General features: G+C 40.4%; 1 protein-coding gene across 4 annotated transcripts in view; it reads right to left on the reverse strand.

Moving 5' to 3' along the window:
* MRRF (mitochondrial ribosome recycling factor) overlaps positions 1-16,690 on the reverse strand; it is a 91,092-nt gene that overhangs the window by 67,875 nt on the left and 6,527 nt on the right. For all 4 annotated transcript variants that reach the window (XM_067743405.1, XM_067743407.1, XM_067743406.1 and 1 more), the window contains exons 3-4: positions 10,897-11,052; positions 6,563-6,681 (exon numbers count right to left, since the gene is read on the reverse strand). In XM_067743405.1, the coding sequence (XP_067599506.1) occupies positions 6,563-6,681; positions 10,897-11,052 (275 nt within the window). The remainder of the gene's footprint in view (positions 1-6,562; positions 6,682-10,896; positions 11,053-16,690) is intronic.

Raw genomic sequence — 16,690 nt, forward strand, 5'->3', positions numbered from 1 at the left:
CCTGGGCAACAAGCTTGACTCCTCTGAGCCTCCATGCTGTAATCTGAGACCCTGCGGTACTGTACCTCAAAGAGGATTAAATGAGGTAACATGAGCCACGCATCTTGTTCTGTGCCTGGGTGCCTGTAACACCCAGGTAAGGGGCGCTATTATATAAACGTATTCAATAAATGAAGAACGCACAAAACCCCCAAATAACGACGAGCTGATATCATCACTTAGCTGATGCACTGCTGTCTTTTTTTTTTTTTTTTTGTGACTGCACCACGAGGCATGCGGGATGCAGGATCTCACTTCTCCGAACAGGGATCAAACCCATGCCCCCTGCAGTGGAAGCGCAGAGTCTTAACCATCGCACCGCCAGGGAAGTCCCTCTTTTCTTTTTCTTTTTTTTTTAAAATTTATTTTATTGAAGTATAGTTGTTTTACAATGTTGTGTTAACTTCTGCTGTACAGCGAAGTGATTCAGTCATACATTTTCATATTCTTTTCCATTATGGCTTATTTCAGAATACTGAATATTATTCCCTGATGCACTGCTGTCCTGACATCCTCCAGGGTCTCTTCTGACACAGCCTTGCTCTCTAACGTGCCAGGTGGCACACTGGTACGCTGATTTCCCCAAGTGCCTCATCTCACCTCAAGCAACATTATAACCACACCTGGCTTGCAATCCTAAAGCATAAAAGAAAGCAGTGTGGAAGACAGATAATTTCACTGGCATGACAATGTGGAATTCATGAAAACAAGGCCTCTGACATTTTCAAAAGAATTTTAGGTTTGACCAGAGCCAATCCACATTGCTTGGATTCACAGAGCCAATTCCCGGCCTTGAGCTCCTCCCTAGACTTTCTGGTTTAAATAAATGGGGTGTGTTGCACACCTATTTTACTTTCCCAGGTTTTGTTTTGTTTTTTAAGGGAGTGCCTAAAAACCTCATCCATTTCATTTTTGAATGACCTGAATTCTACAGGGACATGACACGTTATCATAAGGCCAAAAAGACAAACCGGCATTCCACATGCAGACAGATCATCCCCTCGGGCTACAGAATTTAACAGTGTGTCCACTGCTTAAAACTGTAAATTCTTAAAATGTACCTCTGACCATAGACTACTGGAGCTGGAAGGGACCTTGGACATAACCGGGTACAGTCCCTTCCTTACGAATGCAGAGACCTGCTGGTAAAGGTCACATCCCTCATACAGAGATACAGTCCCTGAAAACCAAGAGCAAGGGAGTGAAGACCTCGCTCATCATGCTGCCAGTGACCACTCCATCCAGTGATGTTACTTTGTCTCCGTTACCTTCCAGATCCCCTAGCTCAACGTATTCAGTAATTGTGGCACAGGGAATTTGATTTTTTTCTAATAGCCAAAAAGAATTTGGAACTAGGTCTGGTGTATAAAGGGGATGGCCAAGGTAAATAAAAGAGCTGGATGAAGAAATGAAATTTTCCTCTGCAAGAAAACTGCCATCGTCCATATAAAATGAAACACAGATTTCTAAAGTTCCCAATAAAAGGAGAATGACCACTTGGAAGGAGCGGCCTGATTTCCAGTCTCCTAACCTTCCTTTTCTGAAGCTTCTCACTGACTGACTGATAACTCAGCTGGATCATCCCACCACCACCACCCTCCTCTCACACTCTGACCCAAGTGTTGCCACACAGCCTTCCCAGGCAAGCAAGGGAGTACCCACTGCTGCTTCCAAGCTGGGCAGGAACTATGTCTCAGTATTTACATAGTCCCAGTCCAAGGCTCAGGGCCTAGTGTGTGCTAAGTGCTCAGTAAAAGCTTGTTGAGTAAGTATATTAATGCACTGACTCAGACCTGCTAGAAAAACTCATCTCCTTACTTTTACTTCATGTTTATAACCCCCCCACACACAAAAAAACCCTTATTTTATACTATTTTATACATGTTCTGTGTCCTTTCACATGCAGAAAAAATGTGAACCAAGAGGGGTTTCATTTGCAAAGGTATCTACTAAAAGAGGTAGTTCTAAAATACTCTAAACGTGTATATTTTAGTTTGATATGGAAGGATACAGAAACTTAGGGAATTATAGTCATTTTCCCAACATGACTTCTGAACTACTCGTGGTTCAGACAAAAAGGCACCTATTTCTATCGCATTTCCCTCTCCTAGCTTTTACCCCCTCTTTGAAGGGATGCCCACCAGTAGGCTGCTCTCCAGTGATAACACTGACTCACTGGTTGCAGCTGCTTGGAGTACTGGGTCGAGAAAGATCACAGACCCCACCTGGGGTCAGGCAGGCAAGCGTGCTGCAATCAATTAGCAATGTCTGCTATTACTGTTCTTAAACTAATAAATCTAACTCATTCGTGTCTATGTGCGTGTCTACGCTACAGGACAAAAGATGATGAAACTTTTGTAGACAGGTGAACAAATCCTTGACAATCTGGGTTCCAGTCAACAGCTGACTTGCAGGGACTAAAAAATATTTGTGGAATTAACGAATGGATGGTGAAAGGAGCACAGCCTTTAGAGTCCAACAGACCCATGCTCAAATCTTGGCTTTACCACAGCAGCGTGAACCTGCAGAAGAGATTCTACTTCTCTGAGCCTCAGTTCCCTCATTTATAAAATGGAATAAACTTTAATTTTAAAGAGTATCCGTAACAGCTTTTGCACAGCAAAGGAAACCATAAACAAGATGGAAAGACAACCCTCAGAATGGGAGAAAATATTTGCAAATGAAGCAACTGACAAAGGATTAATCTCCAAATTTACAAGCAGCTCATGCAGCTCAATATCAAAAAAACAAACAACCCAATCCAAAAATGGCAGAAGACCTAAATAGACATTTCTCCAAAGAACATATACAGATTGCCAACAGACACATGAAAGAATGCTCAACATCATTAATCATTAGAGAAATGCAAATCAAAACTACAATGAGATATCATCTCACACCAGTCAGCATGGCCATCCTCAAAAAATCTACAAACAATAAATGCTGGAGAGGGTGTGGAGAAAAGGGAACCCTCTTGCACTGTTGGTGGGAATGTAAATTGATACAGACGCTATGGAGAACAGTAAGGAGGTTCCTTAAAAAACTAAAAATAGAATTACCATATGATCCAGCAATCCCACTACTGGGCATATACCCTGAGAAAACCATAATTCAAAAAGAGTCATGTACCACAATGTTAACTGCAGTTCTATTTACAACAGCCAGGACATGGAAGCAACTTAAGTGTCCATCAACAGATGAATGGATAAAGAAGATGTGGCACATATATACAATGGAATATTACTCAGCCATAAAAGGAAACGAAATTGAGTTATTTGTAGTGAGGTGGATGGACCTAGAGGCTGTCATACAGAGTGAAGTAAGTCAGAAAGAGAAAAACAAATACCGTATGCTAACACATATATACGGAATCTAAAAAAAAAAAAAAAAAAAATGGTCATGAAGAACCTAGGGGCAGGACAGGAATAAAGACGCAGACCTACTAGAGAATGGACCTGAGGACACAGGGAAGGGGAAGGGGAAGCTGGGACAAAGTGAGAGAGTGGCATGGACATATATACACTACCAAATGTAAAATAGACAGCTAGTGGGAAGCAGCTGCATAGCACAGGGAGATCAGCTCGGTGCTTGGTGACCACCTAGAGGGGTGGGATAGGGAGGGTGGGAGGGAGGGAGACGCAAGAGGGAAGAGATATGGGGATATATGTATAAGTATAGCTGATTCACTTTGTTATAAAGCAGAAACTAACACACCATTGTAAAGCAATTATACTCCAGTAAAGATGTAAAAAAATTAATTAATTAAATAAATAAAAACACTTTTTAATGATAAAGATAATAATAATAATAAAATAAAGAGTATCCGTGTTGATCACATGAAGCAAGACATGAGAAAGCAGTGCCTGGTCACACCGTAGACGCTCACCACACATTTGCTTTCTTACTGCCACAAGAGCAATAATGGAGCCTGCAGAATTTTTTTTTCATTTGCCTTGTTCAAATCATGCTGTGGTTTTTTTACTCCCTTCTTTTTTTCCAATCATTAACTCTAGCTGCAGGCAAGTTTATGGAAGGCAGCAACTGCATCATTTATCAAGCAGGACACGTGCTTAACAAATGCAACGCAGTTTTCTGCCCTTGATGTATCTGAAAAGATTCTGCATGTAAACCTGCATCATGTCTCTAGGGCATGACACAGAAATGCTCAGGTTTGAAAAGAAAGCCAACCGCATCTAAAACAGAAAGGAATTATATAAACACAGTGAGGATTAGCTCAGCATTTTGAAGCTATAAACCTGGGTACTGCATGGACAGCTTCTAAACTGGAGGAAGGAAATGTTTAGTTAGAGCTATTTGTTTAATATATACACCAGATGAGATAAAGGAATTCAAAAGACAATGTAACTCACACTTCCTCACTCTGTCCTTGTAAAGAACCTCTCTAGTGAGATGACTGTAAATGTTTTTTTTTCAAAACCCACAGAATTTCAACTTGGAGAAATGGTAAAGATGCTTTGCTTGAAAAATGAAGATATACTCCAACTTCCTAAGAAAAAATTAAGCTGTTAATACCTCCTCCTGCCTCATAAGATGCTCTGGTGGCCAATCAGGTGCTTCTTCTGTGAATGCCATTTGCTATTTAATAACAGAAGTGGCTGGCTCTGAAAAGCAATCTGCCTGATGAGGTCTTCAAACTGTGTAATTAGGAGGCTATTCCCTAAATTGGCCCGCAGTGCCTGTGGGATTAGATGAACAAGGCAGAGAGGCCTCAGTGGTTCAGAGGGGCCAGAAAGGGAAAGAGCTGACAGTTCCCTTTTTGTCCATTACGCTGTTCCTCGGTAACACCAGGAATGAGTGTCTCCCTTCCATCAACCTAATGACAAGTATTCATCCATTTGAGGAAAATTTACTGAGTGCATCCATGTGTCAGGCACAGTGTTAGGCGTAAGTCAGAGCAAGTTAGATATGATTCCTACATTCCAAGCTTACAGTCCAGTGAAAGTGAGCTGGAAAATTAAGATGTAAAAAACTGTATAACTATTGATAATGACAAGTACAATGAAGAAAAAGAACTGGGCTGTATAAAAGTGGTAAATGTGGAGGAATAATTGGGATTGGGTAGATTAGGGAAGACTTCCCTGAGAAAGTAATATGTAAGCTCTGATCCAAAACATGAGTAGCAATTAGCCAGACAAGAGTGTCCCGAGCAAAGGAAAGAGCATATGCAAAGGCCCTGAGGACGCAAAGGGTCTGAGGAGTTGAAAGGCTAGTGCGGCTAGAGCCGTGTGCAAGGGTGACAGTGGCACAAGACTGGAGAATCTGCAGAGACAGGCAGGGGCCATTTCATGCAAAGCCTTCTAGGCCACAGTCATCTTTTATTTAAAGATTACTTGAAGCCACTGATAAACTCGGTGCCTGGGAATGACATAATCCAATAGACATCTTTACAAGTTCGCTCAGGCTGCAGTATAGAGAATAGATTGGTGGAGGAGTGAGTAATACCCCTCACAAATGTGCCTAGCACATCAGCTACAAGAGCCCTCCGATTTGAAACAGCCTGCTCATAGCAAGGGCTTTCTCTTACTCATATCTCTAGCCCAGTTTGTCAAATCCAGCAGTTTCAACTTTGGTCTCTGTCTTTGGGCTATAACTACTGAAACAGACCATCGGAATAGGGAGAGACTTCAGATTCCTTTACCTCATATTAACCGGTGAGGAAATGGGAGACCCAGGAAGTGACACAACCTACACAAGGTCAAACAGCCAGCTGGCGGGACAGGTGGGACCAGATTCCAGGTCCTCAAGGATTCCCAACCCAGGTCAATTCTTACTGGACCAATAAGGAAAAACCCATTTACCTTCCTCAACCAGACTTAAAATCATAGTCTCCAGGTTGCAATGATCTAATGCAACCCACCTTCCAGCCTTGGAAGCACTGTGCTCTGTGCAATAGTCTGCAATGGTCAGTCCAGTTTGAAAGGAATGTGAATTCCTGGAAGGTCTGCTCCAAATACTAATGCAAAAGTCACAGACTGGTGGCCCACAGAGCAAACGTGGCCCATTAGGTTTTGTCATAGTCTTAAAACAAAACACACAAAAAAGGGCATTAGTTATCAACATTTAGCAAAGATCTTACATAAAAATTGGGGTTACTGGCTTCTTCTGTAAACAAACACCTTAACGCCTGGTAATATCTAATGACCAGGCCTGCATTTCTGCCCGGGAAGGATCAGCAATAGCTGGGCAAAGGCTGCTCCCTTCAGACAGGGTACGGGAGCTAGTTTACCCCAGCCCTTCCATCACTGCACTGCCACTATCGTTTGTCTTAGATGGGGCCCGTGTCAGTATTCAAATTACTTGCCTGGCCTCTATAGTGTTTGAGTTAAACAGAAAAGGAATTTACAAACAGGAAGAGAGCTTTTCTTATCCTGAAATTCCCATTATTATGCCTTCTCTCTTGGTTCATCCCAAACTAGAGGGAACACGTTCTCCTGACTCGACTCAGCCTCCTGCATTCCAAAAGAGACCATGGAGAGGGACCCCTTTAGCAAGGCCACCTTACCTCTGGGAAGCTGGCCATATTCACCAAAATCAGCTGTGGCGACTTCATGGAGATCTGGCCAATCTGGTTTAGAGCAAGTTTCCCATCAGCAGTTACCACAGTGATATGATCAAGGGATCCTAAAAGAAAAATGAAATAAAGGGTCTTCGAATTCAGAAGGACTTTAGTAGCCCCACATCTAAGTCTCTATCAATTCAGATTCAACTAATGTTTAGGGATCCCTTACTAATGTGGCAAAGATGGTTCAAGAGGCTTCCACAGGAGCCGTGGTGCCACGTGATGGAAAGAGCTTTGAAATGTTGACAAAACTAGGTTGCAACTGCTTACCAGCACCAGGGTAGCCAACAGTCCTGGTCTGCCTGGCCCTGAGTGGTTTCCTGTGACACATGACTTTGAGAGCTGAGACTGGAAAGAGCTGGTCACCCCTCCAGCAACACTGCCATTTACTAACATGAAACCTCAGGCAAGTTAGTCATGTTCTCGGTACCTCGGTTTCCAACTCAATTAAAAAGTACAGGATTAAAGTGAGGATTATAACTAAATATAAACAAGCAAGTACACCATAGGCACCAAAAAATAAACATAAAAATAGTTAACCACTTATTAGGCCTTTTAGTTCTCACAACTAGTCTGTAACACTATCACTGTCTCCACTTGACACCAGAGAAAGAGACTTGGGGAGGTTAAATGGGCCAAATCACAGAGCTAAGGAAAGGAAAAGGAGGAAGAGCCAAGCTCCAACCCAGGTGTGCTTACTCCCAATTCTAATCAAGGCTCTTTCCCTTATCAGTGGAATTCAAATTTGGTTGTGCGTCAGAATCCCCAGGGAGCTTTTTCACGTAGATTCCTCGGCCCCACCCCCAGACAGCCTGATTCTGCAGGGGCTTGGGAGCCTGTGATTTTGGGGGAGCTTGTAGTTTTTTTAAAGATCACCACATGATTCTGACATGCAGCCAGGTTTGGAACTGCTCCCTGATACCACCTTGATTTTGGCACTTAGATTCCCTTTAGGAAGAAAAACAAACAAAAAACATAAAACAAACAAAAAAACCCCACCAACTATTACCACTTCACTGTTATCCTGGATCTGATCTTTGTCTCTATCTGAATTATGGAAAACCCTGGGCAAAATTTTCTTGTCAAGAAGGCAAGTATATAGTTACAGATGGAGAAGGGGTGTTATTCCAACTCCCTGATTTCCTATGCAAATGAAAACTAAAAGGAAACATTACCATTCACTTTAAGAACCACTCACAGATGGCTCATTCTGATACACAAAGAGTAAAGGGTCGGGGGCTGGAGGTCAGTATTTTAAACAAATTGGGAGTTGTCCCAGCAAATTGTTGTTAGAATAATGCAGTACCATACCATGGCCCAAAGATCTGATTTGAAGCACAGTACTCAATTCACCATCACAAGATAGAAGGCTGTTGACACCACTGGCTTCAATCTGGAAAAGTCCATGATTCTGAAAACCAGTGACCTGGGTTCAAATACCAACCCTGCCACTTCCTGACTGTGTGACCTTAGGAAGGTCCCTTCAACCTTTTGGGCGTCTGTTTCCTGATTTCTAAATGGGGCATTAAAATCATACTTCTCTCATAGAGTTGTTATGAGGGTTAAATGAAAGAGTTTATGGAAAGCACTTATAATTGTGTCCTGGCATATGTAAGTGCCCAATAAATGCTATTATTATTACTTTTCAACTTTCTCCTATATTTTAACCAAACTAACCTACTTGTAATTTCTCTAATACAGCCTGTTCTCTCTTGCCTCAGGATCCTTCTACTGAGGATGCCCTTCTCTGCTCAGCTAACTCCTGCTCACTCCTTAACACTCAGCTATGATTGTATCTAATCTCAGAAATCCTGTCTGACCTCCTAGGCTGGATTACAAAGCCTTTATGAGCTCCCGAGGATCCTATGCACACTTCTACAATAATGGCAACCAATATTTACTGAACACTTCCCATGGCAAGACATAGTGCTAAATGCTTTCTGTAATTTATTTGCTTTCATTATCACAATAACCCTATGAGACAGTGCCACCATTTTACAGATGTGGAAACCGAGGCACAGAGTATAACTTGTCCAAGGTCACAAGAGCTCTTAACAATGGAGCTGAATTCAAACCCAGGTCTGATCAACTCCAAAGCCATGGTCTTCACCACTCTGCTTTGCTATATGGTTTTACACATGTTGGTTCACTTGTCTATCCCTTCACATTAGGATCTAGGATCTAGGCTCTTGGAAGGTGGGGACAATGTCTTTTCTCTCTGTAACTACAGCACCTATTAATCAGCACAGAATAAGTGCTCAATAATGCTTTGATGAATAAATGAATGTACGGATGGATGGATGAATGAATGAGAGGACAAGAATGAACAAAGAAATAAATCTGTATTCTAGACAACTTTTTTTTTTTTTTTTTTTTTTTGGCGGCACGTGGGCCTCTCACTGTTGTGGCCTCTCCCGTTGCGGAGCACAGGCTCCGGACACGCAGGCTCAGCAGCCATGGCTCACGGGCCCAGCCGCTCCGTGGCATGTGGGATCTTCCTGGACTGGGGCACGAACCCGTGTCCCCTGCATCGGCAGGCGGACTCTCAACCACTGCGCCACCAGGGAGGGCCTAGACAACTATTAAAAGCAATCAACTATCTTGGAGACAGAAACTGCTGGTAGATGGACGTGTAAGAGGAAAAGTGCCTGCTGGTTCAGATAGTAATGAAAGATGGTATGGAAGAATCTGGCAAAAAAATAAAATAAAATAAAAGACTGGCTAAGTCTTTAGCCAGTCTATTTAGCCTGTTTCACCCAAGTCTCCTCATGGCCCAAATTTCTACACAGAACATTGCACAGACATAACCCTGAAGAGAAAGAAGCAAAGAGGAAATACCAATGGGAGGCCTTCTGAAAACGGATCTTAATTCAGCCTTCCTGATTTGCCATAAGATCCTTTGCCACAGAAGTCCCAACATGGGCTTTTCAGTACGCAATTGTGGTGGTTCCCATTCCCTAAATCCGTATCGACATAATGCATCAAATCCTTTTCCCTCAATCTGTCCCCAGCGAGAATCTCCCTCAGCCTCATTCCTGCCCCTCATTTTCGCAGAGGTTAACATTTAACAAATTACACTCCCAACCTCTTTCCAGGCCCATCATCTTTTTAAGTTCAACAAGAGTGGAGCTTGCTGGCTAATTTTAAGTATCACATTTCTCCCTAAGCTCCTCTCAAACTGCTCTCTGGTTTCGGCTGCAGAATGTTAACAGGCCAGAAAGCACAGGGGAGACAAAGCACTTTATCAGCTTCATACCTAAAATAATAAGCAAGTTTAAAATAAACAGTTGGGAGAGATTGAATGGCACGCTCTACTGTCAGCAAAGGCAGAAATGCCCCAGTCCAGGGCTGACAAATGACGGAATGGTCTTCTGGTTTCACACTGGATCTCGTCTCTGAACTCTGTATGTTTCTGCTGGTGTTTATAAATGAAGCCGTATACTTTTCACTTGGTTTTCTTAAGAACAAGTTCGTGAAATACTTTCTAGTTTCCTTGTGAACTACCCCAAGCAAGATGTGAGTGGGAGCAGTGCAAGCTCCCACAGATACTTTCCGAGGGGGTCCCGGGCTTGACTCTAGGATGATGACAATTTCCAAAAGGCCAATTTAACAGCAATTGGATTTTTCCTGCCTGCCTGCACCATTAGCTGACAACTCACTTCTTCCATCACATCTGCAAACAGTTCTCCTAGACAGTTCTGACATTTCCCACTTAGGAAAGCCACTTTCAGGAAGTTATTAACCCAAACGGAATCTTCCTGGTCAAGCTCAGGGGTACAGAAATGCCTCAGGTGGGCAGGTCTGCAGCCAGTTGGTTCCCAGTAAGCGATAAGAACGGCCAAATAGAACAAATTGGAAAAATCAGACCAAAGATGTCAGTTACTATGAAACTAAATACCTACAAGTGTAGAGAGTACAACAATAATAAAATTTCCATTTTTTGAGAGTATTATTCCATGAGAGCAAAGACCATACCTATTTTGTTCACTTTATACCAGCACAACGCCTAGTTCATAGCAGGCAAGTATTTGCTAAATGGATAAATGTAGTGTTAACATGTGCTGGGCACTGTGCTAGAACGATTGCACATGTTACCTCATTTATTTACCCATCCCAAAGCTAGAAGGTAGGAATTAGACAAGGAAACTGAAAACCAGAGAAGTAACTGCCCATGGTCACCCATTAGTAAGTGATAAAGCTAGGACTAAAACCCAGCTCTGCCAAAGCGATGTTTTTGCCACTACGCCCCTCTCCAAAACACAGGTTCAGTCACTAACCTGGTGAGGTCCTTATATTGACAGTCTTATTGAAATTATCCTTGAGCGCTTCTATCACCGACTTCATTTCTTCATCCACCTCTTCCAAGCTGATTATATCCTCAACCAAGGCAGTGTTAAGATTCATTCTGGTTTGGGACTGTCCTTTCCCTTTGGCTAGAAAGTCAACATTCAATGAATAAAAAAAAACAGCAGCATAAACAGAGACAATAAACAATGAGTTAAGAAGTACCTACTATGTGCAGGGAAAAAAGCCAAGTGCTAGAAAATTACAGAACATTGTCACTAAGTGTAGGCCCTAAAAAAGAGCCTACACTTACTGTCAACCTGGGACCCAGCATCACACAAAGCACTTTCTCAGATATTAGTGAAGGCACAGGTTTTATAATGAGACACCCAGGTGAAAATATGCACTATAATGCATACGACCTTTATGACCTTGAGCAAGTTACTCTACTTCTCTGATATCAGGTTCCTTTCCTATGAAACAGGAATAATATCTATACTGCCAGGTTGCTGCAAGGACACAAATTAAGTAATTCAAATACCTAAAAGAGCACTATCCACATGGCAGACACTCCATAAGTGAATGAATTCCTTATTTTTCAGAAAAATAAACAGAAGGTGAGAAAGGTAGAGTGACTTTGCCTAATGTCACAAGGTCATGAAATAGTAAAGACAAGGTTTGGTCCCAGATGTACCTAATTTTAAACCCATGAACTTTCCATTAAATTGTCTTCATAAAATGTAATTGGAGATACATAAAATATATTAATTCATTTAAAAATGAATCCTAAGACAAGGATATGCAAAGTATCTGATGGCTGGTACAGACAAAAAAAACAACAGTAGCTTAGCAACATTAAACACCGCCGGTAGTAGTGACAATGGCTTATATTTTAGAAAGCAACAATACTGAGAACTGAATAAAATTCTAATTTATATCTAAACCATCATAGCGATTTTTCACATGCATCTATAATGTGTATATGCATACATAGATCACTCCCGTGAGTATCACAAATAGTCTTGCATTTCTCTAAGGAGGGTGTGGGAAGGAGAAAAAGAATAAAAATATTTAAATAATATTATCCTACACTAGTTTATTTATTAAGAATTCAACAAATACTGATTGAGATCATTCACAACAAATTTTATTGAACATCTACAGTGAGCTAGATCCTGAGCTATTTATATACCATATTACAATTTGCAATGCAATTTCAAGTACGTTCTTCTTTTAGATATTCAAAGCAGCTCTCTGACTTAGGAAGAACAGAGATTATTATTGTCCCCGTTTTACAGATGAGAAATTTGAGGCACAAGCCATTTAAATGTTTTGCCCAAAGTAACCAACCAGTTAGCAGCAGAGTGATTTTTTTTTTTGAACATTTACTTGCTTGTATCACCATCTTGCTTGAAATCTCACTGGTCTTAAGTTAACGGGCTAATGGCTTAGAATTGTCAGAACTGATGAAAGAGGTGAATCTTCAGATTTAGAAACACAAGTTCCAAACAGGATAATAAAATTCTAGGTAAATTCACACCTAGACATTTTGTGAATGCAGAAAACCAAGGACAAAGAGATTGTGAAAACAGCCAGAGAAAAGACAAATTATCCATAAAGGATCAAAATTTAGAATAATAGCGACAATAGAAGCTAGAAATAATTTCCAAGAGCAACAACAGAAGCTAGAAACAATGGAAATAATATCTTCAACTTTAGTGTTAAACCAAGTATGCATGTTAAAAATTTTAAGTTATGCCCATCAATATTAGAATGGATAAATATTCTTTATGAATGAAATACTATACAACCATAAGAAGAAAAGATCTACAACTACAAAGAAGAATTTAAATGAATCTCACAAACATGATGTTAAGCAAAGTGGCTAGACACAAGAATCCAGACTGTACAGTGCAAAATCCAGGTACAATAACATATACTAAACAGTATAACAGATAAAACTATATCATTAGTAGTTAGAATAATAGTTACCTGCAAAGGGTAGAAGGTGGTAAGTTACTAAAAGGGAGCAAAAGGGCACTTTTGACATGCTGGGAATGCTCTGGTTTTTGGTTTGGGTGCTGATTACATAAGTAAAAATTATATAAGTGAAAATTATCAAGCTTATTATTATTTTCTTATGATAGCTGCACTTTTCCATAGGTGCTTTATTTTTTATTTATTTATTTTTTTGCGGTACGCGGGCCTCTCACTGTTGTGGCCTCTCCCGTTGCGGAGCACAGGCTCCGGACGCGCAGGCTCAGCGGCCATGGCTCACGGGCCCAGCCACTCCACGGCATGTGGGATCTTCCCGGACCGGGGCACGAACCCAGGTCCCCTGCATCGGCAGGCGGACTCTCAACCACTGCGCCACCAGGGAAGCCCTAGGTGCTTTATTTTTATAAAAACATAGAAAAGAAATTAAAAGTAACCACCAAAACAATAAGAAATAGAATGTATACCTTCCAAATCAGCAGAGATGAAAAAAGAATAAAGAAACTTGATTAATTCAATAGAAAGGAGAAAAGAAGAAACAAAGAAAACCTCAATAAAGAGGTAGTACAAAATAATAGAAATACAAGTACCCAGACCAAAGAACCAGTTAAAAGTTAGAGACTCTCAGTAAGATTTTTTTTAATCTAGTCGTATATAATATATACAAGAGATTTTACAAAAATATAAGCTCACAGAAAGTTTAATGTATGGGCATGAGAAAATTATAACCCTAGCAAATATTAATCAAAAGAAGGCTGGTGTAGTTATATTAAGACAAAATTGATTTTACAACAAAATGCATTATTAGAAACAATGAGGAGCACTTCATAAAAACAGAAAAAATTCACCAGAAAGATATAACAATTCTGAGCTTCAAAACTACTTATGGACTGAAGAAAAATGCACAGTGGAATTTTAAAATATTTAAAATGACAATAATAAAAATACTACACAACAAAAACTTGTAGGAAGTACCTAAAGTTGTATTTATAAATTTACAGTCTTAAATGCTTACAAGAAAAGAAGTCGAAAATTAATGAACTAACTGTCCAGCTCAAAGGATATAAAAAGAACAAGAACATGGGAGGAAGTAAACGATATAGAACAGAAGTCAATAAAGTTTTAAAAAAGAGAGATCAAAAAAATTAAAAGCTCTTTTTCTAAAAAGGTGTGTAAAATTGACAAACTTCTGTCAAAAATAATTGATTAAAAAAGGGAAGTAGGGACTTCCCTGGTGGCGCAGTGGTTAAGAATCTGCCTGCCAATGCAGGGGACATGGGTTCGATCCCTGGTCTGGGAAGATCCCACATGCTGCAGAGCAACTAAGCCTATGCGCCACAACTACTGAGCCTGTGCTCTAGAGCCCGCAAGCCACAACTACTGAGCCCACGGGCCACAACTGCTGAAGCCCACACACCTAGAGCTCATGCTCCGCAACAAGTGTGGCCACAGCAATGAGAAGCCCGCGCACCGCAAGGAAGAGTAGCCCCCACTTGATGCAACTAGAGAAAGCCCGTGTGCAGCAACGAAGACGCAAGTCAGCCAAAAATAAATAAATTAATTAATTATTTTTAAAAAGGGAAGTAGACACAAATAAATAATACTAAGAAAGAAAAAGGGGACACAGTCACCAAAACAGTAGAGATTTTAATAATCTTAAGAGACTATTATGGACAACTTTATGCCAAGAACTTCCTATAAACATATAATTTACTAAAACTAACTCAAGAACAAAGAGAAAATCGGGGAGTTCCCTGGTGGCCTAGTGGTTAGGATTCTGGGCTTTCACTGCCGTGGCCTGGGTTCAATCCCTGGCCAGGGAACTGAGACCCTGAAAGCTGCATGGTGCGGCCAAAAAAGAAAAAAAAAAAGTATTCCTATTCACCAGCAACCAAATAGAAAACACAATTTTTAAAAAGATATAAACTTAAAACAATGAATCTTGTATAAAATAACACAGAATATATTTATGACCTTAAGGTAGGGGAAAATTTCTTAAAAAGGAAAAAAAGAGCACTACTCGATAAAGATTGATAAATTGGTCTACATTAAAATTAAGAACTTCTGTTCATTAAAAAAACACTGTGAAAAGGCAATTATTATCAGCAATACATATATATATGCAGAAGTCTTATCTTTAAAATACATTAAAATTCTTACAAGTCAATTTTTTTAAATGGGCAAAAGACTGGAAAGAGGATATCCAAATAACCAATAAGCAAATAAAAGGTGCTCACCATCATTATTCATCAATGAAATATAAATTAAAACCATAATGAGATATAAATGCACACCCATCAGAATGGCTAAAATTAAAAAGGCTGACCATACCAAGTGTCCACAAGCATACAGTGGGTATTTAGCAAATAGAAAGCTAAAACACTCTGGGAAGGAGTGTAACCTGACATGACTACTTTGGAGAACTGTATGTTCTGAAACTGAACTGAAACTTAATATATGCATAACCGAAGGCTCAGCAATCCTCCTCTTGGTATACACCCAACAGAAAGGCATACATATGGGCATCAAAATGCATGTTCATAGCAGCATTATTTATTTTAGCTCAAAACTGGAAGCAATTCAAATATCCATCAACTATAGAAAACACACATAAATCGTGGTATACGCATTCACTGGGGTACTATAAAGAAATAAAAATGTACCAACAACTACTACAGGCAACAACATGGACAAATCTCACATGTAGATTGCTACCAAAGGAAGCCAGGCATGAAAGAATACATCTTGAGTTCAAAAAGGGCAAAACAAATCTGTGGTGGTAAAGTCAAGAGAGGGGCCTGTCTTTTGAAGGGTGACAACTTAAAAGGACATGAGGGAAGCTTCCAGAGTACAAGTGACGTTCTATATCTTAATCTGGGTGATGGTTACATGGTTGTGTTCACTTTGTGAAAATTCACTGAGCCATACACTTACAATGTATGTATGCACTTTTCTGTGTACATCACTCAAAAATTTACTTTAAAAAACATCATATACAAAAGTGACAAAAATGATGATAGCCTAGAAATAAACCTGATTAAAGAACTGTGCAAGATCTTTATGGAGAAAACCTGACAATACAAGTTTCATAGAGAAGAGCAAAAGGCCAAGAAGAAGAAAAAGAAAAAGCTAGCGTGTTCTGAGGGGAAAGATTTGTACCACTAGATTCAAGACTTGTGATTCAGGCATTAAGGAATTTAGTGCAGGGAGAGATGAGTAGTTCAACACATCAAGAACTCAGATATAAATCATACCTACAAAGAAACCTGACATATGACAGAGGAAGCATTACAAATCTGGGAGTAAAGAAGGGCTACTCAGTAAGTGAGGTTGACACACTTATTATCCATTTTAAAAAGAAATAAAATAGGGCCTCCCTGGTGGCGCGGTGGTTGCGAGTCCGCCTGCCGATGCGGGGGACACGGGTTCGTGCCCCAGTCTGGGAAGATCCCACGTGCCGCGGTGCGGCTTGGCCTGTGAGCCATGGCCACTGAGCCTGCGCGTCCGGAGCCTGTGCTCCGCAACGGGAGAGGCCACAGCAGTGAGAGGTCCGCGTACAGCAAAAAGAAAAAAAAAAAAAAAAGAAATAAAATAGATTCCCTGCCTCACATCATATTCAGAAATAAATTCCATATGGATTAAAAACCCAAATGTGGAAAGTAAAAACCTTTAAAAGATTTAGAAGAAAATACAGAAGAATAGCTTTATGACTTTCAGATAGCTGAGGGTTTGTTAAATAAGACAGAAAAAGCACAAATGATAAAAGAAAGAACTGAAAAATATGACTACATT

Source organism: Pseudorca crassidens, chromosome 7 (assembly GCF_039906515.1).
Source record: "Pseudorca crassidens isolate mPseCra1 chromosome 7, mPseCra1.hap1, whole genome shotgun sequence".
In the NCBI taxonomy this organism is placed as follows: Eukaryota; Metazoa; Chordata; class Mammalia; order Artiodactyla; family Delphinidae; genus Pseudorca; species Pseudorca crassidens.